General features: G+C 43.0%; 1 protein-coding gene across 5 annotated transcripts in view; it reads left to right on the top strand.

Annotated features, from left to right (window-relative positions):
• Nucleotides 1-26,891, top strand: part of PRR5L (proline rich 5 like) — a 143,057-nt gene that overhangs the window by 86,173 nt on the left and 29,993 nt on the right. For all 5 annotated transcript variants that reach the window (XM_074230487.1, XM_074230486.1, XM_074230488.1 and 2 more), the window contains 2 exons: nucleotides 10,126-10,174; nucleotides 25,400-25,457. In XM_074230487.1, coding sequence (XP_074086588.1) covers nucleotides 10,126-10,174; nucleotides 25,400-25,457 — 107 coding nt within the window. The remainder of the gene's footprint in view (nucleotides 1-10,125; nucleotides 10,175-25,399; nucleotides 25,458-26,891) is intronic.

Consider the following 26,891-nt stretch of genomic DNA (forward strand, 5'->3'; position numbering starts at 1 on the left):
CTGTTCCCAGCCCTTGAAGGTTCAGATATCTGCAGACTAGAGGAGGAATTATGTGTACAGAGCCTCAGAAACGACTGTTCTCAGTATCTGTCTGCAGAACAAGGAGCAGGAAGAAATCATAGTTAGGAATCCACATGAGTCTGTTCCTCCTTTGGTCTGACTTGAAGGTCCGCCTGGCTTTCTCTGCCCCCCCCCAAGACTTTCACAGGAACATGTGATCAGAGCCTATGGGGACCCTCCTCCTCCATGTGACAGATGAGGAAACTGAGGTCCATGGTCATGCTGGCAGTGTCAGCGGGAAGATAAAAATCAGATGGGGTCCTGGTGCCTCCAGATACAACTCTCATTCCCCTGCCCCGGGTTCCCCATCAGGCTCATGCCCAGAGATGCCAATTAGTTAAATTATTAACACAGAGCAAACCATTTTTAGGAAGTTAGATCTGTTTTGAGCAAAAAGTGTCCTGTGCTGGGGCAGCTAGGTGGACCAGTGAATAGAGCACCTGCTTTGATGTCAGGAGGACCTGAATTCAAATGAAACCTTAGAAAATTACTAACTGTGAGACCTTGGACAAGTCACTTAACCCCACTACCTTGCAAAAACCAAAAAAGGAAAAGCAAAAAGTGGCCTGTGGGATGTTCCAAAGAAATCATTTGTTTATTATCTGATATCATACGTTGCTCTTGTTTTATATTATCTTTATCACAGCTTCTTCCTCTTTATGTATTTCTTCCTTTCTTACTTGCTTTCTATTTCTTTCTCTTGTCTTTTCCCTCTCTCTCTCCTACCCATTCCTTCCATAAACATATTTTTAAAAAATACAAGAGGTGACCTGTTGACCTGGACCCTGGCCTTGGAGCAGAGGACACCTGGATACAAGTCCGGCCTCTGACACCCAGGTCTGTGACCCTGGGCAAGTCACTTTGAATTCATATAATTAGGGTAGAGTGTCAGATCTAGAATCTGAAAGAGCTGAGTTTAAATGTGAGCTCAGATACTTGCTAGCTGTATAACCCTGGACAAGTCACTTCGCCTCAGTCTATTTCAGTTTTCTTACCTTTAAAATAAAAAAAAAAACTCCCCCCCTCCCCCAGGTTGTCACCAAGATCAAATTCAATATCCCAAGTGAAGTAAAATCATTTCATTAAAATTAAAAACTTAAAAAACGTAAAATTCTCTATCAATGCTCCCCATTATTGTTGTTGTTACTCTTATTAATCTGTCATGATAGCGATCACAATAAATGGTGATAATGTTTGTCCCTCAGTCACAAAGAAGACCATGTCATTGAGAGAGGGGATGCCACGGCAAGCACATGAATTAGATTTGAGGGAAGCGTTGCTGTGCTAAGTCACTAACCTCATTTTCTCTTCTGGAGCCTCTGGTTCAGTGACCAGATAAGAATCAAGATAGCTGGAGATGGTCCTGGAGGCAAGACAATCAGGATTAAGTGACTTGCCCAAAGTCACACAGCTAGTAATTATCTGAGGTTAAATTTGAACTCAAGTCCTCCTGACTCCAAGACCACTGCACTACCTAGTTGTCCTGAAGACAGTTGGATTTAGTGACTTGCCCAGGGGTTAAATTAGCTAATAATTACCTGAGGGTTAGATTTGAACTCAGATCTTCCTGACTCCAGGTCTTATACTCTATTCAGTGAATAATTGAATAATTATTGATTGACCAGTTTACTACATGACAAGTTGGAAGGGAGTGAGAAACTTTGGATTACCCTGTACACACACACACACACACACACACACACACACACACACACACACACACAAAATGGAAGTTTAAGAAACGTGCTTTTTTTTTTCTTTCCATTTCTGATTGATTGGAATAGATAGCATCCTCCCTTGCCACATTCCCTCCTCTCTGGCTCTGGGATTGCTGAGTTTGCTTCCCTGTGGCTCCCCAGAGCCCCACTTTCCCAGACCACACTCCCACCCACCCCCCACTCTCCCACCTCTCATTGGACATTTCAGTGTAGAAATGGACATAGAAAGAGTTTCAGGAAAACCCAGAGATGAGTTTATATGTAACTGGTCCAGGACAGGAAACTCTGATTTCCCCCCTATCTTCTCTCCAACCACGCCTGCCACCCTTCTCCAAGAGATCAGCCCTGGAGAAGGGAACCCGGAGGTTTTCAGGGAAAGGAGAGGCTCCAAGAATTGTCTTCTTTGCTGGATGGTTCCAAACTGAAACACATGTTTGAGTCAGGAAGCTGCTTCCAGCAAAAACGGAAATCAGCCCATCTCTCTAGCTTTCCATCTAGTTAGGGGATACAGGGTTGACAAAGGGATGGAAGAAGCTGCAGGGAGTTTAAGACCAAAAGAACCCCCTTCGCCTTTGAGTGTCTCTCCCCGACCTGCCACGAGCTGAACCTTCCATCTTTTGGCCCAATGATGGAGATATTGCCTCCAGGAGCTGGCTTTCACATCCATGTCAGGAAAACATAGCCAGTGGGAAAAGTGTGGGGATTGGTAGAGAGAAGACCTGGGTTCTGCTCCGAAATCTGCTTTTGACTTCCTGTGTGACCATGGGAAACTCACCCCTCTTCTATGGGATTCAATTTCTTTATCTATAAAATGAGAGCATTTGACCAAATCAGTGGCTTCTGAGGGTCCCTCCACCCCCAAACCCTGAGAAAAAGAAGGAACCTGGGATCATCGGTTTAGAGCTGCAAAGGATCTTGGAGGTCATGGAGGCCAATCCTCTCATTTTACAGGCCTTCTTCCCAGCCCTCTCCCATTAGTAGGGATTACTTCATCCCTCCCTCCCAGCTGTCCTAGCAGGGATAAGTTCAGTTTCTTTGTCTTTCCCAGAGTGGCTGGAATACAAATATTAGACTAATTGTCTCACAGCCTTCTTCTGGCTTCATTTCTTTCCTCCTGTGGCCCTCCCTTTACACACCCCAGCTCTGTTCTTTTCAGCTGGGGGGGGGGGGACGACTTATTTTTGCTTCATTCTGCCTCATTTTTAAAAGAATGTTCACACACAGGCCTTGATGAGTTCCCATACTCAGAAAATGCCCATAAAAATCAAGTTTATAGGTTGAGCACAAAGCAGATGATACTGAAAGACTGCATTTGGAAAGCAGGGGAGCGAGGGGTGGGAGCCATAGGAAATGGCAAGCCCTAACCAACTGGAGGTGAGTAGAGGAGGCAAAGTTGGGCTCATGGGCACCTTTAGATCAAAGGATTTTGAACTGGAGCAGATTTGAGAGTCTCTTCTGGTCCCTTTATTTTGTAGATGAGGAAACTGAGACCCAAAGGGGAAATTGCATAGATGGCAGAGCTCAGATTTGAAGGCTGGCCGACACCAAACACCTTGGATACAGACATTGGCTGTTGGGGTAGAGAACCAGCCTTGAATGTTGGGTTCTTCCTGGTGAGGGATATTTGCTCCCAAAATTAGACCTTACTGGGGGTAAAGATGTCCTTATCTTGGTGTCACCATGACAACTCCTTTGGCAGAGAGGCAGATCATGTAGGAACAGCCTCTAGAAGAGTAACGAGATGGTGGGGGGGACTTTGACGTCATATCTTTCTGCTGTCTCCCCTTGACCTTGGGGGGGGGGGTTGAGGAGGGAGTGATGTGACCCAGTACATGGATGGCTTCTGGAAGGGATTTCTGCTGTTCCCATACCCCCTCCGCAGAGCTGAGGGCCTTCCAGCACAACTTAAGCTTAGTTAGCCCAACTCTAGCTGCTCAGTCCTTGGCCCCCAAGCCAAGAGCAGAGAGACATACATTGGACACGACAGAGGAGGAGAGCGTCTGCCTGCTCGTGTGACACAACAGGAAATCCTGTAAACAGTGGGGTGGTGTCTTAATGGGCTACACATGGTAGAGGGAAGGAGAGAACTGAGGTAATGAACCCGAGAGCTGGGCTTCCCCGCTTCTTGTTTCTCTAGAGTTCCTACCAGACTCCCTGACCTCTGTGGCTATTGGGTTCCAGAGATTTCCCTTTTCTATTTGGCTTCTGTGCCCCCGGATCCCTTCTCTTTAGAGCTCTTTTTTCTTATGAAAGATCCTTCCTGACTCCCGCTTCTCTTCCTCCTTCCCCCTCATTCCCAGGAAGGAAGGGCCTCTGTGGCTCCCCTTCCTACAGCTCATTACATCAGGATGATCCGGCTCCGCTGGATGGTCTCCTCATTAGTTTTGAAATGTCCCCTGGTCCCCAGTTGGAGAAACTCCAGGTTGGATTGTATGTCAATGGGCAACAGAGTCATTGAGTAGATTGAGCTCTAGATTTGGAGTCAAGCTTGGATTCAGATCCTGTTTCCTGACACTTAATACGTGTGTAGCCCTGGGCAAATCATTTAGCCTGTTTGCTTCAGTTTCCTCTTCTGTAAAAAATGGATGATAACAGTAGTCTCCCTGCAGAGTGGGAAGGAGATGACATGTGTAAAGTGTTTTGCAAACCTCAAAGCACTGCTTAAATATGAATGCTTAATAGTAGGGTGAGGGTCTTGCTCTGTGACTTCATTTATACCAAGGACTTCCAGGTAAGGAAGCGCCTTCCAAACATGAAGGTCTATGACTTATCAGCACATTATGTCTTAGAAAGAGTTACCTAGAGTAGAGGTTCAGAGCAACCAAATCAAAATGTCATTGGGAAAGAGTTAACAAAATAATATATATATATATATATATATATATATGTATGTATGTATGTATGTATGTATACATATAGTAGAATGGAGGTAATGTTACCATGTGGTTTCCTAAGTCACTGTGGGGCAGTAGGGATCCATGTAGATGGTTTAATGGTCCCTGTTTCTCTTTGCAAACCTCAAAAATCTGGCCTAGAGCCCTTGAGAGGTTAAGTGCTTTGTCTGGGTCCAAGGTAGGACCTAAATCCATATCTTCCTGACTCCAAAACCATATCTCCATACACTGAGCCCCTTTGTCTCTTTAATTAATGATGAAGATGAAGATATGATGACGATAATGTGAATGATGACAAATTCAGTCCTGGCAGAGTTGTGCTTTTTAGGAAAGGCTTGCCTCCAGAAGGTCAGTGTTTTTTTTCTTCCATCAGGGAGGAGGGAACTTAAGAGGAGAACTGCCAGACTCTGGGGCTCCAGTCCAAAGGGGAATGTGTTGGAGTCATCGGGTGTCCGACTTTTCAACTCTCACATATCCCGAGAGCCATAATCTGCAGGCGGGCGTTGTCATTTAACTGCCTCTTTTAAGTCTCCTTTCCACTTGAATTTTCTCCTGTTTTGTCCTCATAAATTAGTGGTCTACGAGGGGAAGAAAAATCTCAGCAGGTGGGGGTTATGGGGAAGCCCAGGTTGGCAACTGTCAGCCTAGCTTTGGTTCCATTGAATTCACCAAACATATTTGCTAGGACTCAAGAATGCAAAGACAAAACAGCCCTAGCTGTAGTCGAGTTTACATTCCACTGGGGCACCCAGGCTCCAAGGAGATGGTGGATACAAACACTCTGGGAAGCTCTCTTAGAACGGAATCTACTATGAGCGTTCAGCAAACTTCCCAAGCACTTGCAGCCAGGCACTGTGCTAGACTATGGGCATCCCAAGATAAATGGTGGCCCCTGCCTCAAGAAGCTTACATTCTAGAACAGGGCTGGGGAAGAACTTTTGTTTTCTACCAGGGGCCATTTGGATATTTATGACATCATTCGAAGGCTCTATTTGGTCAAACATTTAATTAATTCACCCCTAGATTTAGTGAATTTTGAGTCTCTTTTGCTGTTGCCTTGGCGTCTCCAGACCAATACAGTCCCCAGCCCCGAGGTTCCCCAGCCCTGTTCTAGAAGGACAAACACTGTAAATATATACACAAGGGTATTGTTACCCTTTGCCTTGACAGATTGCTGCAATATTGGAAAAGAGTGAGCCAAACTAGAAAGAGGTTAGTGTGCAGAGATGTCCTGGACACTTTCTTTCCTTGTCTTTCTTTGTTCTCTGCCCCAGTTCTACCAAGATTTTTCAAGCCCTTTCTTTCCTTAGAAGACCTCCCTGCTGAGATGATGGCTACCGTCTCTCCATCTGGTCACTAGGAGCACTGAATCTTTGATAACTTCATGGGGAAGTAATTAATTAAAATGCCAATTTCCTCATTTTACAAATTAAAGGACAAGTAAAGATGATGGTCCAAGACTCGAATAAACTCAGATTTTTCTAATTCCAAATTGGTTATGGTTTCTAGGCCCCACTGCCTCTTCCTCTTGAACAGAGTTGGGAGTAGATTTCTTTTCCCCCTTAGATCTACTGAGGCCAGTGTGGAATTTTTCAAAATGAACTTTTACTAGGAAAAAAAGAATAAATATTAAAAATACCAAAATGGAAAGATTTTCAAAATTCAAACTTCTCATCTAAACTGAGGTCTCCTCATGGATCCTCTTTGGCCACCTGTCCAGTCTTTGTATGAGCCCTTTCAAGGAGAGCCACCTCTGTTCTTGAACAGAGAACTGCTTTCCACTGATCCTAGTCCTGCCCTCTGGCACCAGGTACTGGGTGATCTCTCTTCAGCAGGATGCTGACCATTCCCATTAGTTCCCTTAATTACTCCTTATGTGACATGAACTGAAGACCTTTTGCCATCTTGGGCACCCTCCTGACTTGGATACTCGCCCCTCAGCATCCTTCCTAGAGAAGCCATCAGTCGGTCACTCAACATTTACCAGGGGCCGCCCATGTACCAGAGGCTGCAAAGTTCTGGGGGATATAGAGAAAGACAGAGGATGGTCCCTACCTTCAAGGAGCTTCCAATCTAGTGAGGGAGACAGCATGCGACCCACCAGGTACAGACAAGTGACAGACAGAATTGGACATAAGCCCGAGGGCAGGCCTTAGAGCTAAGGAGGATGAGGACAGTCTTCTTGTAGAAGGTGGGATTCTAGCCAGGAGGCAGCGATAAGGAGGGAGAGCCTTCCAGTCATGGGGAAGGCCAGGGAAGATGCCCAGAGATGGGGGATAGAACTTCTTTTTGGAGGAACAGCCCTAAGTCCAGTATCACTGCAAAGTATAAAGTAGAAAACTGGAAATGTGTGTATATATTGGGGGTGGGGGGTAGATTATGAAGAGTTTTGAATGCCTAAAAGTGTTCTATTTTATCCAGGGGTGATAGGGAGCCACTGGAGTTTATTGAGTAGGGGTGGTATGTTCAGACAAATCTGGATGTCTGCAGGGGACCATCATCTTCCTTCATAGAGGGAGCAAGGAAGGCTTTTAGCCTCCATCCCCCATTGATTCAGCCCTGTTTGGGTTGGGCACTTAGGTTCTTTGCCCACAAGAGCTTTAGGTTGGCACCACTTCCAGTAATGGCAGACGTCTCTGTCCTTTTCAGAGCCTTCTTTGTAGTTCTCTCCAAGGAGTGGCCTCTATCACTCCCCCAAAGGCCCCTTGAGCCTTGGCCTGTGATGTCTTTCTGTTCTGAAGCTGCCCAGGCCTTCTTGGGTCCTGCCCTGGTCTCTTTGAAGAGCAAGACACCATTCTCTCTGATTCCCATGTTTTCTTCTAGGCCCCGAGCCACTCAACACTGGCTGTACAAATTATTCCTTTGGCCCTCTCCTGAAAGACTAATCCCCTGGACATCTGCCCCTGCCCCTGGCCTGTTTTTTCCTGACCTGTCAGCTTTTCTAAATCACTTAGCATTTATTCAGGAAGGTTGCCTTCAATGTCCGACTTAACATTTTCATATAATAATAACAATCACTAGTTCTTATATAGTTGCTTACATTTGCAAAGCATTCCACACATCTTACTTAAGTCTGGGAGATTGGTATTATTATTCCCATTTTACAGATGAGGAAATTAAGGCACAAGTGAAGAAGACTTGCCCAAGTTCACAGAACTAGCAAGTATTGGTGACTCAAAGTGAACTAAGGTCTTCCTGACTCCAGAACTAGTGTTCCATCCACTGGACCACCCAGCCACTTTTATTATTTTAATGTAGAACTTGGAGCCATAGTATAAAAGAATGGGATTAGAATCTGGGACATGGAGTGATCTTGGGCGGTCATAGACGTCTCTGAGCTTTGTTTTCCTCATCTGTAAAATGGGGGTGACAGTACACCTCCCAGGTTGTTCTAAGGAGTATATGAATGAGATAATCTGTGTAAAATGCTCAGTTTATATTAAAGTACAATGAACCTGCTGCTGTTATTGTTCAGGTCTCTAGCAAACCTGTAGCCTCAGTGGCAGGTGCCCCCCACCCAGTCTGCTTAATATCTCGGTGCTCTCCAGTAGAAACTTATACTCATTAGGTCATCAGATCCTAGATTTAGAGCTAGAAAAGGGCCGACAATCAAGGAAACCGAGTTGCCTGCTATCACAAAGACAATAAGATTTGAATCCAGTGCCCAAGTTGTGTCACCTCCTGCCCATGTGACGGGGCAAGTTAAAATTCCCCAGGCCTCGGTTTCCTCATCTGCAAATCATGGCTTTGAACTCGATGGTCTCCAAGGTCTGTGTCTCCACCATTCTTATGCTGCTTCCCTAGCTCAAAGCTCTTACTTCTATCGAGGCCACCCACCAAGTTCCTACCTCCAGTTCTTGGCTCATTTGCCCGAGGGAAACGATGAGTCCTGAGCCCAGGGACTGATGAAGCTCACATTCCTAGTTCCACTCTCTTTAACAGCCCATAATTCAGGCCTTTCCACCACCCCGAGCCCCAATAGACTCAGATGATCTTTTGACTGGAGCTTGTGTAGAAAAAATACCTTCAACACTCAACGGTAAGAGACAGAATTTCCTCCAAGAGGTACAGGATTTTAGGTCTGGAGCTGGGAGGGGATCCTGACCCCATCAAGACCAATGCCCTCATTTTACAGATGAGGAAACTGAGGCCCAGAAAGATGAAATTCCAAAGCTCCATAGAGAATTGGAACTTGAACCCAGGCCTTTTATTAAAGAATATTTCCATGTCTCATGCTACTTCAAGAAAAAATGGGGCAGGGTTGTTGCTTCCTTTTTTGATAAGTATCTGCAGCTGTCTTAAGGCTGATGTATGGAGCTTCATATTTTCTGTTTGTCTTACCTGCCCTCTTCCCACCCTCAGCCCCATTCCTGTCTTCTGCACGTAAGCCAGGCCCGACCGTCGCCTGCTTATTATCCTCCTGGGCCCTGTGGGAACATGTCTGTAGGAGTTCCTACCACCCCACGATGACAGCTGAAACCAGAGCCCCTGTAGAGAAGAGCAGATAGGAGGGGCCCCCACTCTTAGAGATGGTTACACATGTTTTTAAGATTCGTTGACTCTGTTTGTGCAAATGCAGAGAAATGGAGCTAGGGAAGCCCCCATCAGTGAACACAATTGTGACCATCACTCCTTGGACCTCACTTTCCTCGTGCAAAACAAATGATGGGGGAGGCGGAGAAGAGTGCACCAGAGTCCTTGAGGTTCCTACCGGGTCTGATCCTACGCTATAAAGAGGATGCCATTTTCCTCCTTGACTTGAAAATCCACCTATCTTTCCTTCTCCTTAGGGCCCTAGCATCTGACTGGTTTCTATTGGCATTTGGGAGTCTCCTTTGGCAGTCTCCTCTCTGAGGAGCAGAAGTTGAAATCATTAAGATGCTACAGCATCAAGCTCTGTCACCAAGCCAGTGCCTCATCTCTGTTTCCTTGACCAGTCTTTGGAAAGCCCTGGGGCTTATAGAAAATACCTCCAGTTAGGAGAGAGCTGGCATTTCTGTCCCATCCCAATTGCTCACTAACTGGAGGAACTGGCCCCACCTGCCTCTTCTTCTTCAGCTGGAGATAACAATGCCTATCTTGGGCCTATTGAGAAGCTCCAAAGAGAAGGATCCTGCAGCTGCTGGGGTGGGATCAGGACCTCCATTTCATCGATATAGAGTTGGATAAGGAGGAGCCACTTCTCTAGTCCAACCCCTTCATTTTACAGGAGAGGAAACTGAGGCTCAGAAACAAATGACCAGTTCAAAGTCACACCACCAGTAAAAGAAGGGAAGGGAGCCTGTCTCTGCTATTCTAGGATACCCCCCTGCTGGACCAGTCAATATGCTTGCTTATCTCCCAGCATCCAGTTGGGTTTCTTGTGGGTAGCTTATACCAACATAGGTGTGTAATCTGCTGGCAAGTTACTGAGTGTTACCCTGACGGCCAGGCGTGTGTTTGTTTTCTCCTAGGCGACTGCTGAAGAGTGAACTTGGATCCTTCATTACTGACTATTTCCAGGTAAGATGACATTCTATGGAGATACATGGGGAAGTGTATGTGTACAGGTGTGTGTTTGTGAGTGAGAGATCAGTGCCAGTCAAGGGTATGTACATTTATATGTCTTTCTCTTTGCACACACCTATCCGTGTCGACATAGTCATTGCTCCAACTAATACATGTGAACCTATTATGTGCAAAGGATTTATGAGAACAGACTCAGAGCTAGGAGCAATGAGAAATGAAAAGATGAATAAAATGAAATCGAGCACCTGTCACTATTTCTCCAGGAAACCACCTAACCTGTCAGCCTGTTTCCCCATCTGTAAAATGGAAAGGATTTAACCAGGCAAGTTCTGTGCTTCATTCCAGATGTAATGACCTGTTATCTTTTAGCAATGGTAAAGCGCTAATGAATACAAGCTTTTTAGGATCATAGACCTAGAACTCAAAGGGACCTGCAAGCCTCATTTCACAGCTGGGGAAACCTGAGTCTCACTGAAATGAAATGCTTTGACTGGCATCCTATAAGTGGTAAGACATAACTCTGGAATGTGACGTCAGGCCCTCTGACTTCAAGACTGTTACATTTCCCACTGCATGACACTATTATAGGTATGCCTATAGACCAAACTGGATCAGTACATGGGGATCCATCAGTAATGAACCTTGAATGATTTTGGCCATGTAGCCACTGGGAAATCTCTTCGTTAAGGGGTTTCTCCACCAGCCTTTTGTCTGCTTTGCCTGGATCTGTGATATTGTCTCTATGTGGTTTTATATCAGTGAAGGATCAGAATCTCTGCCACAGCTTAGGAGGTGCTTTCCTGAGGCACTGGGATCACTTCTTGACTCTCAAATCCAGGCCCCAACATTCTATAGTTAGGCATCTGAGGGGTAACTGGACTTGCAGTTGGGAGGGCTTGAATCCAGATCTTGCCTCAGAAGATGGGTGACCTCAGGTAGTCAGTTAACTTTTGTATGGTCCTGCTTCTTCCCATACTTGATTTAATTTAGAGACAGTATGTTAGCTATAGTGATAAGGGTCTCAGTGACCTCAGCTGTAAAATGTAAAATGTAAAACCCATCTCATAGCCTTGTGGATCAAATGAGTTTAAGATGTGTAACATACTTTGCAAACCTTAAAGCACTAAATAAATGTTAACTATTATAACTATAATTCAGTACCATTCTTTTGACCTTCTCGAGTGATTAAAAAAAGAATTCTGCAAATATGTTTTGTATGACTGCACACATATAATTTATAACAAATTGATAGATTCTCAAAGAGAAGGGAAGATAAAAAGAGAATTAAGCTCAAAGTTTTAATGAATGTTAAAAATTATTTTAATGTGTAATGGGGGAAAAATAAAATATTTAATTAAAAAATCCTGCAGATAATCCTCTGGTCTTTCACTGTCCCAGGTTAGGAAGCCTGGGTCTCCAGCAGTAGACATTTTTACCCACAGACTCTCATCTTGGGTACTCAAATGCCTGACCTTGAGTTCTGTTGACGCAGCCTTGAGAACCCCAAAATATTTTCCCCTTTATATGGGTGACCCTGAGGTACCAGAAGAGAACTCTAATGAAAGAACTCTTCCCTTTGGGGGGGGGGCAGGAATCCACAGTTTAAAAGGGAATGTCTTATTCTTTGTACCAGCATCATTGACCTTTAGAAGCTATCCCAAGTTGAATACCAGAGGTGGGTGACTATAGATATCAAATAATACATATAATATTCAGACTTGTTGAATATATCCTCTAGTTTATCTGAACAACTATTTTTCCTCCCTATTTTTTATTCTTCAAAGGAGAAATGGTATTAGAATGTGCTTAGAATAGATGATATGAAAACAAATATATAGCAATTAACTTTTTTGTGAAAGCGCGTGTCATTTGATAGGTTGGGTTGTGTTCTCCTTCATGAAGGAAAGATGACAATCTGGAGAATGTCTTTTTCTTTTTTGCTATTTTAGTCATTCAGGCCAAGCCTTTAAGGATGATGACTTTTCCTCCTCTTTGCTAAATATAGGAGTAATGAAAAATAGTGTGTGAATAGCTCTGAATTTGAAGCCAAAAATCTGGGTTCAGTTCCCAACTCAGCTGGTTAGTAGCTGTGCAACAGGGCAAGTCGGTTGCCTCCTTTGTAAAATGAGGGAGCTCAACCAGTCAGCTTCTGAATCGCCCCCTTGATCTGCACTTTCATCCAAGTGGATATGGTCCAGATCTCAAGCCCTCCTTTCTCTGACTGTCTTGTCCAGACCCTCCCCTCAGTCCCCTGTAGGCGAGCCAGCCTCCATGCAAAGATCTTCCTTGAGAGTTTCTAGCCTAGAAAAAAGCAGCTTGGCAATGATTTTTTCCCTCAATATATAACTAAAAGATTTGCTTGCTTTGAAAGACCCCTAGACATCATCACACTCTTCTTTCCTGGCCCTTTCTGAAAGTAGGATTGCCCTATCTCAAGGGACAAGCTGGGATCCCACAGAAATGGAGAATTGAGTCAGACTTTGGTGCTTCTGGCTGGTTTGAAAGAAAACTCAATTCCCACTGAGCAGCAAAACACCAAGATGAAGAGAGCGATAATTAGTCAGCAGCTGAATCATTTCTTCTGCCCTTGACTCATTGGTTGAGTGCTTAGGCTCTCGCTCTCTCCTCTCCCGCTGTCTCTGCGATGTGGTTCCACAGCAACCACAGAAAAATGTTTTGTTTTGTTTTTAGTCAGTCCCAAAGAAACTTACAATCTCCCCCCCACGGAGTCCAAATTGACATTTAACATAAATGGGATTGGTGTGTATTCTCAGAATAGTCTGCTTACTCTTCTCTTCCCAACATCTCGCCAGCTTTCTCCTTTTGCACCATTCCATCCCTCTTCCTGGCCTCTTCTCCCTTCTCGCCTTCATCCCTTCAGATCCTGACATCTTTGAAAATTCAGGTCAAGCATCATCTTCCACAGAAGGCCTGTCTTCCTTTCTAGGTCCCTGCCCCCTGCCTCCCATTACTTACTACTGTATGTTAGTTTTATTTGTTAATTGATGTGTACATGTGTGTATATTTATCTATCTATCTATATATATATATATATGTAAATATACCTATCTCTATCTATCTAGATATAAAATGTTATTTCTCTCCCTTCATATCCCCATCTGAATAAAAGCTTGATGAGGGTAGGGATTGCTATGTGTTCCCCATGCCTAAAATGATGAATGACACATAGTAAATTTTTCCTAAATACTTGTTAAATGGGTGGATGAATTTAATTGTCCATTTTCAAAACAAAATCAATTAGCAGACATTTATGAAAAGCCCACCACTACCGACCGAGCACTATGCTAGGCTCAGGAGGAGACAAGTACACAGAATAAGACAACTCCTACTTGCAAGAAGCTGACATTCTAATTGGAGGGAAACTACCCATCTATGAAACAAGGCTGCTTCCTGAGCTGCTTACAAAGTGTGGTGTGCAGACAGTTTTCAAAAATAACCAAATGGTGTGATTTATTTTTTGTATCAACAGCCTGCGATCAAGCCTTAACCACAGCTCAGAGAGAAAAATGAAGCATGTGCTCCCAGGGACATCTGGGTTAAATGTCTTCTTGTTTGTGAGGGGTCTGGTTGAGGAGAAATAAAATAGAGCAGTATTTAACATTCTTTAGTTGATTTATAAGTTGTTCCAATGGGGACCCTCTCGCTAGCTTTAGAGAGGAACCAATAAAGCATAGAGTTAGTGGCAACACTGGATTTGAACCCTCAGTCTGTTAGATCTTTCCACATCATCCTATTCTTTGTTCTTCAACAAATAGATATTTAATCAATGACCCAACAAACAAACTTTAATTAGGTGCTTCCTATGGCCCAGGTTTCTGCTGGACTTGGCAGGGATTAAAGGACCCTTCCTTCCCTTAGAGAAGATGACAGGTATACATCAGGAGATACAAAAGACATAGGAGGTCCTTTGGGGTTTGGGGTCATAACCACAGCCCATGGGATCAGGGAAGATAGCATATGAACTGAGCTTGGAAAGATGCTGACTTGAGGTTATGATGATGGAAGGATGATGGGGAAGCAGAGGTCAGATGTCATACGGAGGAACAATAAAAGACTGTTTGGACTAGACTGAAATGGTTATGGGTAATAAGGTGAGGAAGGTAGAGTGGGGCCAGCCCCAAATAGAGGAGTTTGGATTTGATCCTGGAAGTAAATGAAACTGCAAAATTCTAAGCTAGGATTCTGGGTGAAAATGGGTCTTTTTATCCATGGCTCCAATTCTATTCCAGTGTAAAAGATGAGAAGAGCCCCTTCAGGTCTGAATATCTGCAGAATCTCCCCAGGTGGAGAAAGGTCAGTAACTGATGATGAGGTTTAAACCATTCAAGCAGATACATGAGTGGCGGGGAGAAGGCATGCCAGCATTACCTCAGATGGTTGGGGAGGTGGAAACTGGATATTTGAGACACTGAGCTCATTATTGATAAGAACTAGCAAAAATAGGCCGAGCAGGCCTGTTCCCAAAAATCCAGTTCGTTTCTGATGAGAAAGCTGACTTGCCTTTGGCTCTGTTTACCCCCAAGAGCCAACTTGAAACCTGACCAAATGGTTTAGGTAAGAAACCATGAATTTTAGTTTTGCTGCTTCATGGAGCATCTCTAAAAGGGACTGCTTTTGTGATGGATAATGAAAATGAGGGGACAAGGGAAGGTAGTCAGACACTAGGTTTGATCTCCTGCAGATAGAGAGGAAAGAGAGAGTCTGATTTCCCAGAAAGGACTGACATATGTAGGAACAGGCAAGCAAAAAGAAAAAAAAAATCTTGTGACTAAGTTTTTTTTTTTTTGATGGGAGAGCATTGATGACCCTGTCTGCTCTAATTTGAATTGCACTTGAAAAGAAAATTGAGTTTTTCCAAAGGCCCCTGGCAAAGGAGGGTAACTCTATACCCCAGTGCCAGCTCAATAATTGGGTCCTTATAATGCTTGAAACTGATAGTGTGAGCCACTCAGTAGTTTTCCACTATTTCGATAATTTGCTACTCTGATGGTGAAAGACGTAGAGACTGATGAGCAAATACTCTCTAGCATTTTCCATCTGTTTTTGGCTATGTATTTATTAGGCATTTGAGGTTTTATTCTCTTTGGGGGGGTTTTCCTGACCACTGAAATTTAAAATACTTTTCCATGGAACAGAATCTTTGCATCATTTTCAAATCTGATCTCCAGACAATGACTTAGAAGCATCTTTGGAAGAAAGGAAATGAATCAAACAAAGATTGCCAGTAGGTCATGGATCATTTGATAGCACTATTTTTTCCTTTCCTGTTCATATACGAAAGAATCCCAGCAAGATAATAATCCTTCCATCACCTCATCATCATCAACAACAAAAATTGAATGGTTGTCAATGTAAAAAGAATTATATGTCTCTGTGGAGTCTGCAGTCTGAAAAAGACCAGAATCCTTTTGGGAAGGAGAGTCAAAGCAAAGGGAGAGATTAAGGTAAAGACAGATCATTTATAAGGTGTAAATCTCCAAAGGATATAAGCTCCTCAACGGAAGGGTCCATGTTCCCTCTGATCTTTGTTTTCCCCAAGGCCAGCACAAATCTGACACCTGGGAGTTGTTTCATAAATAAATACTAGTTGATTGACTGATATAATTGTTCATTTACATAGTGCGTACTCTATGTTTTACATTTATTATCTCATCTGATCTTCACAACAACTTGGAAAGACCGCTATTATCCCTAATTTACAGATGAGGAAATTGAAGCAAATTGGGGGGGGGGTTGGATTTTTTTTTAAGTGACTTGTCCAAGATCCCCCAGTGAGTGTCTGAGGCTGGATTTGAACTCAAGTCTTCTTGATTCCAGGCCCAGCACTCCATCCACTATACTAACAGGGAATTGTTTGAAAGGCACTGTGTTGGGTGCTAGAACAACAAAAACAAAAAAGAAACGATAGAGCAAAAATATTGTCTGCCCTCAATGAGCTTACATTCTACTGGAGGATACAACATATAAACAGATATATGTTTGTGTATACATATACGAATAGGTAGGCATAAAAATAAATAAAATATACATATGTGTATGTATATTTATATAAAAATTTTTACAGAGAAAAGAAAGATCCCTAACAGCTTTGGCAAGGGTTCAGAAATGCTTTTTGTGTCCCACTGTCTGGTGCAGTCTATCACCCATCCTAGAACGCACAAAATAAACATGTAAGATTAGAAAAGGAAATCACCCACATAAATATAGCTATCAAAGTATTTAAAAAAAACAAATTCATGGACCCCAGGTTAAACACCCCTGACTAGAACGATCCCCAAAGATCTTCTATAGGAGAGAATGCATGGCCTGAGCTTGAAAGAAGCGGAGGATCCTGGAAGACCAAGATGAATGGGTCGTGTGTTCCAGGAGTGGTTAATAGCTTATGCAAAGACCCAGAGGCCAGAGATGGAATGCTGAGTTCAGGGACCTGCAAGTAATCCTGTTTGGCTGAAAAGAAGACTAGGGCAGCAAGATTCAATAACCTGAGAAGGCAGTCTGGAGCCAGACACTGACGGCAGGAAATGATGGGGCCCTGGACTGGAGCACAGGCCAAAAGAATCATCAGTGTACAGAGATCATTTAGTTCCACCCTTCATTGTACAACATAGAAAGTGTCTGAGGCAGCTTCCTCACTGCAAGTTGAGCTCTTGGAAGGTAAATTTGGAGAGTCAAGGTGAGAAAAATCAGGGGATGTAGGAGAGCAAAAGCCAAAGAATCTTGGTTCAGTTTTGTCCAACGCATCCTTCGACACATGAGGAAACAAATCCAGGCAAGCCAAGTGATCTGCTCAAGGTCACAGTCAGCTGAGAGTGATAGAAACTCATCCTGTCCCCAATAAAAATGAGGAAACTGAGGCCTAGCAAGATGATGCGATTACAACCCAGGTCTTCTGACTCTGAGCCCAGCACCCTATGGGCATTCTGATTTCAAACTCAGTGTTTGTTTCCATAGCATAGTGACGCTTTCTTTATATTCCCTGAGAGGACTAAGCTTCCTTCTCACCTGATTGAGAGCCTTTGCTGAATGGGCATTACAAACATTTCTGCCTACCAGGGGAGGGCAAGCAGGTCTTCCTGTTGTGCCAATTGCTAGCTGCTCTTGAACAAGTTGCTTCTCCTCTCTTGGACTGTAGTCCCATCCTTAAAATATGGAGGTTGAATTAAGGTCTTTTCTTCTTTCAAAAACCTATGAATATGGGGCAGCTAGGTGGTTCAATGGATAAAGCACTGACCCTGGAGTCAAGAGTTCAAATCCAACCTCAGAAACTTAATAATTGCCTAGCTGTGTGACCTTGGGCAAGTCATTTAATCCTATTTCCTTGTAAAAACAAACAAAAAAAAGTCTATGAGTATATAATTTTGAACATTTCCAAAAATATCCAGCAGTCATTACGTTAGCTTGTATCTCCTGTCAGAAAACAATTCATGTATCTATAGCTATTTTAGGTTTTTAGAATCCTTTTAGTCAATTCATTGGCAAGCATTTATTAAATGTCTGGTATAGACTAGTCCTCGAGGATACAAAGATGAAGATGAAACAATCCCTTCTTATGTCCTCTGGGAAAACCAAGCGTGTTTATGTGGCAAGATATAATAAATGATTAGATAACGTTTGTTTAAAATACCCCTCGGATGGGACTAAAAGAGACAGTTCTATCCTCATCTCATGGTTGTTGTCAGTGACTTGGCTAACATCACATAAGAAATGGCAGAGCTGGAATACAGACCCAGACCTCTCAATCCCCAAGTCCAGTATTTTTTCCAGTACTCTATGAACATATCCAGTTCTCAAATATTGTCCTCAAGGAGCTCACAATTTAGTGTCTCCCTACTGTTTGCCTGTCACTTATCTAGGCTTCCGAGGATATATAGAGTAATCCAAAACAAGGGCCCTTTTTAAGAGGCCTGATTGGAGTAAACAGGACAAAGACAGGAAAAAAGTTGACGATTAACGCTAGGTGTAACGTATTCAAAGTGTTTGGTGAGAAGAAGATAACCTGAGACTCAGGACCTTCCTTCTACCTGAGTAACCACTTTCAAATCCCCTTCTCCCTCTAGTCACAGGATTCTAGGATGCTAACCCATAGGGTTAGAGGGCAACTCAGAGGCCATCTCCTCTAAACCCCAAATCTGAATCCAAGTCTTCAGGATTTAGGATTAGTGTTCATTTTCTTATACCTTGTAACTTCTTGGTTGGTCTTTTTTTTTGTAGAGGTGGTTCTGCTTTCCTTGTCTCTCCCCCCGATGGGGATACCCCTTAGAAAGCCAACTTCCTTGTGGGAAGGAGGCATGTTCTCTCTGGCATTGTCACTTCCCTCCCACTGCTTCTTTCTGACGCTCCCTCCAGTCTGTGGCATTGTTAGTGAGTGAAATCTGGGCCTCTGCTACCCACTTAATGACTGATGTCTGGGGTGGTTTGGATTACTTTCCTTCAGACAGTCTCATTTATGATTTTCCAAGTTAGCTACGCCTCATTTTTCTCTTTGCAGCCCATATTTCTATCTGGAATAGAATAAACAAACATGACAGCTGTCCCTGGCTTCCTGACTCAGGCCTTCTGCAAACTTCATTAAAGGGTAACTTGCCCTCTCTCCTGATTCATTACTGGGGGGTCATCAGTAATGGTGAGCCTGACTCTGGAGCTGGTTTCCCCTGCCAGCTCTGCTGCGATCCCTGCCTGTAGGCCTTTCCCCTGGAGATGGGTTGGAGAAGTATGTCCTCAATACCCATCAATCATCAAGTATTTATTAAGCCTCTACTGTGTTTCAGGCAATACGCCTCGGGTTGGGGTTACAGAGAGAGGATGAAGCAACCACTACTAGTAATGTGCTTACTTTCTAACAGAACATTTAGTATCTCCCTCCTGTTTGCCTGGGACTTGTCCAAAGCCACAGAGATATAGTGGAATATAAAACAAGAAATAAAGGACCCTTCTTAAGAGGCTAACAGTTCAGTTGGGATAACCAGGACCCCACAGGTCCATACTGGAAAAAGCTTGACTATTATTCCCAGCCATAGGGTCTGCAAAGGATTCAGTGAGAAGAAGCCACCCTGAGACTCAGGCACCTTCCTTCTCCCTGAGTAACTACTAACAAAGGAAGGCACGTTTTCTCAGCATCCTTTAGGGACGTTAAAAAATGGTCTGATAAGATATGTTGGATCTGCTCCTTAGTCTCCAAGAAGATGACCAGAATAGTATACTGAACCACGAAGATGTCAGCTGCGCTGTCCACTGCCCAGCCCAGACCACATCTAGAGTTTTGTGATGGCTGAAGAAGGACCTGGCTAAGCTGGGGTGGGTTCAGAAGAGGACCCCTAGGCTCTCTCCTATGCTTCATTGTATTTAATTACTTTGTATATATAAATATGCATACATACCCCTATTCAGAGATGCATATATACGTGTGTTTGCATTATGTATGGATTCATTAATGTTGAGCTCATTGAGAGTAGGGATTGTTTCATTTTTTGTATTTAATTAGCACAGCGCCAAACACATAGAAGTCATCAAAAACCTATTTGATGACTCATTGATCGAGATCATGACAATTGAATCCATTGAAGAAACTGAAGATTTTTATGCTTGAAAAGAGGTAGGGAGATACAATATTTCAAGAAATTATGTCAAAAGTCTGAAGGGTCGACAAGAAAGAAAGATTAGATTTGTTCTATTCCTCCAATCCATTCTGGACATATTGTAATGTCTTATCATTCAACCTGCTGCTCCCCTCTTCTCCTTTAACCGCCCCTTTATCTGATTACAATACCATGCCTCCCTCCCTGAGTGAATTAACTCGATCAGCTAAAGAACTTTCTCTTAGGGATATGCTTGGAAGTTTCTTGAGGACATGCTTTCTCATTTTCATCTTTTTTATCTATAGGACTTCTGGCCTGGGACAAAGTAGGCATTTCAATGCCTGTTTTCATTCATTTGTTCCTTTATTTCCATTAGCTTATCAGGGTAGAATTAGGAGCCATGAGGAGATGTCACAAATAGTCAGTTGTAGACTTGATAGAAGGCAAAACTTCCCAAGATCTGGGCCATCCGGAAATGAGTTGGGCAGCCTCGGGGAAACAAAAGGATTTCTATTCTTGGAAGTATTTAAGCAAAGGTCTTTTGCTAGGCTTATTCTTTTGGTGTTTGTTGGACATGAGGACCTCTCAGGTTCCTTCCAGCTCTAAATTTATGATCAACATTCTCAACAAATGGTTGAAAGACTAGAATTGGACTGCATGAGAAGAAATGGAGGAGTGGTGATCTGTACAGGTGGAGTGATTTCTCAGTGGTGAGAATATAGCTCCATCAAATGGTTAGAAACTCAGTAAGGTTCTTCTTCTACAATTTAGAAAAATGCCATTTTTAGATAGCACCAGAGACTCCAAAAGCTTCTCTGTTTGCTGATTCCATCTCCTAAAAGAAAATAATTGTCACCTTTAAACCTTGATTTTTTTTAAATATAAATTAACTTTCAGTACCAAGAAAGATGGGGTTTTGAAAGTGGAAAGCACCCGCTACTCTGGGAATCTGGAGATCCGGGCTCAGGGCCTGACTCACCATGCAAACTAGGACAAGTGTCTAACGTCCCCTGTGCCTCAGTGTTTTCACCTGCAAACTGGGGAGAAGAACACACCCTGTCACTTGCAAACTCATAATGGAAGTACCCACTTTCATTTGGAAGAACTCTGAAATTTAGTGAGTAGGTGCTGTCCCAGAAACTGAGCTCAGGAAATGCCAGGGTTCAGAGTGGTTTGTGAAAATGCCCATTAAAGTGTCTTGACATTTTCAAAAGGTTCCACTTATAGGACGGTGGCAAACATAGTACACTGGGAAGAGATGGCACGTTCTGGAGTCAGAGGAGCTTGATTCAAATCCTGCCTTTGGCTTTAAGACCTGTCCACCTCTCTGGGCACTGATTTTGTCATCTGTGAAATGAGAAGATTGGATTTGATGACCGTAGTGGATAGAGGAGCTGGGTTGGAGTCAGTTATCTTTGTGAGTTCAGATCTGGCCTCTTACATTTATTAACTGTGTGAGGCTTGTTTGCTTCAGTTTCCTTGTCAGAGCTGTAGAAGGAAATGGCCAAACTAGTATGGTGTCTTTGCCAAGAAAACCCCAAATCATGTCATGGGGAATCAGTCATGACTGAAAAATGCGAGACCCATTACACCCTGGGTCTTCACAGTCATCTTGACTTTGCTACGTAAACTCCAACACTAAATCTGTCATTTACCCTCCTGAGGCCTCAGTTTCCTCATCTGTAAAATAAGGGAGGTTGCATTAAAAGGTGCCTGAGGTTCCTTCCATCTCCCTGAGATCCCACAGGGCTAGTCTTCTCTCTGGAGCTGCTCATCTCCTCCGGTAGCTTGGTTCTGCTCTCCTCAGTGTTTAGCAGCAGCTGCACTGGGATGGGGGTGTGCAGATCCAAACGTGAATATTTGTACAGAGTTAAATGTGATGGGGTGAAAAGAGGAGTGAACATGGAGCCGAAAGGGCCACCTTCTGGGCATGACCATGCTGTTTGCCAGTTTCATGAATTTATGGGCCAGTTTCTTGTTGAATTAAATGAAGATTGACAGGCTAAAAACTTTGTCTAGAGCCTTTCCATCTCAACCATTCTGTTTCCAGTAGGGGTTTGGGAGGTAGACAATCTGAGTTCAGCCCTGTCACTTTTTATATAACCTTTATAACCTCAGGGCCTCAGTTTCTCCATCTGTAAAATGAGGGAGTTAAATAAAGTGACCTCCAAGGTCCCTCCTCTTCTGACTCTGACCCTGTGGTCTTCTCCTAGGTGATTGCCCTGAAATTGTTCCATTTCTTCTTTCTTTAACATTAACTTTTTTTGTGCAAGGCAATGGGATTAAGTGACTTGCCTAAGGTCACACAGCTAAGTATTAAGTGGCTGAGTCCAACTTTGAACTCAGGTCCTCTCAACTCCAGGATTGGTGCCACCTAGCTGCCCAACACTAGCTTTTCTAATAGCAGGACTCACAGCTATTGGTTAGTTGGGGGATGTTTACCTCAAACATGGGAAGACATCCTCTAGCAGAATGAGTGGATGAAAACAATTTGTTCCAATGGCCGTGATGTTGGCTTCTTTGGAGCACTTAGAACTTAGCCAGAAATGGAACACACCAAGGTCACCCACTGCCTCCTGGGCCTTCACAGTCATCTTAACTTTCCTTTTGCTATGTGAACTTCTATGACTCTTGAAGAGAGAATGAAGCCAATAACTTTAGGCTCTACCTCACTTAAATTCAATTCACCCAGGAGTCAAGAAATCCCTCCATGATGTCATTGGTCCTTTTGGAAAATGGACAAACCAACAACAGCATTCTGACCACACTTAATAAGTTCAGTTTTATATTTTGTTTGTGTCTTGTCTTCTTTATTGGATGCAAACATCTTAGGGCATAAGTAGTCACTGACCTCTTTGTACTCTTCCTTTACACCATGCACACCTATTTAGTGTAAACTTTTAAGTGTTACATAAGAATTTTTTTTAATGTTGCTAAACATTTAATATGTTGTTACCTCATTGGAACCTCACCGCAGCCCTGTGAGGTGGATATTCCAGATATCACTATCTCCATTTTTTAAGATAAGGAAACTGAGCTTCAGAAAATTATAGTAATGTGCCCAGGGTCTCCCAGGTCACCCAGTTTGTCTAGCACTTTCCAGTCCACTATTCTGTTCACTGCATCAGCTCATGTCTTGGTTTTTGCTTTCTCTCGAACATCAAGATTTTGAATAATAGAGGGGGGCCTGCTGGAAGAGGTGAGTCTAGGGGAAAGGGTTTTGCCCTTACTTCCTGTGAAACTTCTGTGAATCATCTCCCAGAATCAGCCATCATTATTGGACTCCCAGATCGACTGTTCATGGGTCAATCAAAATTGGTATATCAGTGTGATGGATGGGAGTGCCAAGGTTTCTCCCCACTGACTTAGGAAGGGTGCCTGAGTGGGACAGAGATCATCTCCCTACCTGCTTCTATTTCAAGAGGCTCCTTGTGACAAAGATTTTGTAAAAGAGAAAATAGGTGGTCCCACAGTTTCTACAATATTCCACATACACAGTCCCCCACTTCTGCCATGAAAGGAGGGAGGTTGGCTCAGGACTTCCTTTCTAGAGCTGGGGGGATTTCAAGGTTTCTAGACCAAGAGATAAGTGAATTGTTTGAGGTCACCTAGGCTGTGAGAGCCAGGAAGTTTCTCAAGTCTTCTCTGGGGGTCAAGCTTTGTTATCATAATTACAGAGTGTTCAGTTTTCGAAACCCAATGCTTGGAGCCAGGAGTGAGGGAAATGAGAGCAGGGGTCATTGCAAAGAACTTATCCTAACAAACTTGGGGAAAGGAGCACTTTGTTCTGTCATCTACGAGAGTTCTGCCTTCCTTTTTTGCAACCTAGTCTTTTATTACTGTGTGGGACACTGAGAATACAGAGACAGAGTTTAGAGCTGGAAGGAACCTTAGAGATCATCGAATCCAACCCCTCTTATTTTATAGCTGAAAGGTCAGGTCAAATAAGTCTTACCCAAGCTCCCTCAGGTAGCAGGTAGCTGAGCCAGGCTTCAAATATGATCTTCAGATTCTAAATTCTCTGACAGCAATTGGCCTTTCAAGGCCTCCTTCCTAGAAGATTGGCCTCTGCTCTGTCCCTGCTCGGACCCCTGACTTTTCTTTTCCTTCCTAAGCAGTCCCTGGGCACCTGCTCCCCCAGTCACCTGGAATAACTGGTATGTTCCTGGACCTCAGTTTCCCCTTCTCCAAAACCAGGACAGAAAAGTTTTCTTTGAGCAAGTCATCCAGCTTCCCTGGGCCTCAGTTTTATTATTTGAAAATTGAGGACACTACAAAAATGGGTGTGAGTTTGTATGTATGTATACATACATATGAATTCCCAGTTTCATCTGAAAATAGAGGATCATCTGTCCATCCATCCATATATACGTACATACATACATACATAGACAATATATCCATCCTTTATCCTCATGGAACTATATTGTGAGAAAAATTCTTTGTAAACCTTCCTAGTCCTATACAGAAATAGAAGATGGTGAATTTTATATCCTTAAGAGTTCTGCTGAATTAGGGCCAACCAGCCCTTTTCAGACCTATACCCCTTGACTTTCATTAAATTCTCCCCTAAGTTCCACTCAGTATAAAAGAAAGAAATTGTAGAGTTTACCATGCATTTGCAAAAAGAAAACATAACAGAATAATTAACTTTAGTGTAATAATATAGGTTATTTATCAACCCCTTAATGAGTTTCTTGGGCTATGCATGCCTCATATTGTTTGGGTATGGTGTTGGTGCCTTTTATTCCTTACAGGATATAGAATTGGGACAAAAAGGCAGATTATAAAGGAGCAGACAGATGGGGAAATAGAAGGATAGACAGATACATGAGATATAGATAGATGGGGAGATGATGAAAACATAGATAGATAGATAAGAAGGTAGATAGGGAGGGAGGAAGGGATGGGGGGGGAGAGAGAGAGAGAGAGAGAGAGAGAGAGAGAGAGAGAGAGAGAGAGAGAGAGAGAGAGAGAGAGAGAGAATGGCTTTCCCTTTGGAAAGCTTATTATATGCCAGGCAAACAAATAAGACAGGCCCTGCCTTCAAGGACCTTACATTCTAATGGACAAAGATCACACATAAAGAGCTCATGGGGAGAAGGGACAAATACTATTTGGAATACGACTGTGAAGTAGTCTTGGTGGGGGGTAGCATTCCTGGCCCTGCTCATAGAAGGAAAAAGCTGACTCCTCAGAGCCGTGACCCTGGGGAACAGTATATTCCATTTTTATTACTAACATTAATTTTTATATTGCCTTCATTCCTGGAATATTTCTACCCTCCACAGAAGGTTGTCTTGGAACAGTGGATAAAGATGTAATTCAGCAAGACAACTCATCAGAAGTATCTGACAGTATATATACAATATTCCATATCCATAATCCCCCACTCTGCAAAGGATGGAAGAAAGTCCACTTTCCTCAGCTCTGGTTTTGTTGTTGTTTCTTTATTTGTTCTCTCCTCCCACCCAGCCCCCCACTCCGCTGGAGGGACTGAGCATTTCAGATGTGGGTGCCTGGAGAAGACTCAGAGCCAAATCTCTGCCTTTTAGTTACCAACTGGATTCATCGATACTCTCTGAAATAGCCAATGTTTCTGTTCTTTCTCATCTCTTGGCAGAACCAGCTGCTTGCCAAAGGGCTCCTGTTTGTGGAAGAGAAGGTTCACCTGTGTGAAGGCGAGTAAGTGGGCCCTGGAAGTGGGTGGACAGATGCCTCCAGGAGGCAGCCTGTGGCGTCCGGAAAGCACGGATGCATCTGTTCTCAGTTGTCCGGGATGCCTTTTGCCCCTGGAAATGGAGCTTTTGGGGTACCAGCTGAATCATCCTGGGTTCTGTGGCTGCTCCTGCCAGAGCCACACAGAACTCCTTGGGGTCTTATCGGGGTCTTGTAGTTATCGTTGCTGTTTTAGAAGGAGTCAAATGGTTTCTCTGTCAACAGTGTTCTGCCAGTTTCCAGGACTTCTCCCCAGGAACATCTATTGTTATTCTTTTTAAAAATATTCATTAATATTTTATTTTTCCCAATTATATGTAAAAACAGTTTTAATTTTTTTTCAGATTTTGAGTTCCAAATTTTTCCCTTCTATTCCTCCCTCCCATTGAGAAGGCAAGCAATTTGAACTATGTCGTACTTGTGTAGTTGAAAACATTATTGCATATTATAGAAAGAAAACAGAAACCCTCCCCACCCTGCAAAAAAAATAAGTAAAGAAAAAGTATATTTGATCTGCATTCAGACTCTATCAGTTCTTTCTCTGGAGATGGAAAGCACCCTTCATCATAAGTTATTCCTAGTAGATCATCCCATAATGTTGCTCTTACTATATATAGTTTTGGTTTGGCTCATTTCAACTTTGCATCAATACTGCTCATAATTTATTTATTAATATAAATATTTTATTTATTTTCCAATTATATAAAGTAGTAGGTTCTTCCTATCATTTTTTGTAATGTTTTGAATTTTACAATTTTTCTTCCAACTTCGCTTCTCTCCCTCTGCCTCCCCACAGAAGGCAATCTGATAGTCTTTATATTGGTCCCATGCTATATGTTGGTCAAAATTGAATGTGTTGGGGCAGCTAGATGGCATAGTGGATAAAGCACCGGCCCTGGAGTCAGGAGTACCTGGGTTCAAATCCAGTCTCAGACACTTAATAATTACCTAGCTGTGTGGCCTTGGGCAAGCCACTTAACCCCATTTGCCTTGCAAAAAAACCTAAAAATAATTGAATGTGTTGATAGAAAAATCATATCCCTAAGGAAAAAAATATAAGAGATCCTGCTCATAATTTCTAAAAGCCTCATAGTATTCCATTAAATCATATGCAACTTGTTTAACTATTCCCCAATTGATGGGCATCCCCTCTATTTTCAGTTCTTAGCCACCACCTAAAGAGCTGCTATAAATATGTTTGTATATATCTGTCCCCTTCCCTTTATTTTTCTTATCCTCTCTTCAGGATACAGACCTGATAGTAGTATTATAGCTTAGTCAAAGGGGATGTGTGGTTTTATTGCTCTTTGAGCATAGTTCCAAATTGCTCTCCAGAATGGTTGACTCAGTATACAACCTCCCCAATAGTAAGTTAGTATTTTAATTTTCCCACATCC

The sequence above is a fragment of the Macrotis lagotis genome, chromosome 3, assembly GCF_037893015.1.
Source record: "Macrotis lagotis isolate mMagLag1 chromosome 3, bilby.v1.9.chrom.fasta, whole genome shotgun sequence".
Lineage (NCBI taxonomy): Eukaryota > Metazoa > Chordata > Mammalia > Peramelemorphia > Peramelidae > Macrotis > Macrotis lagotis.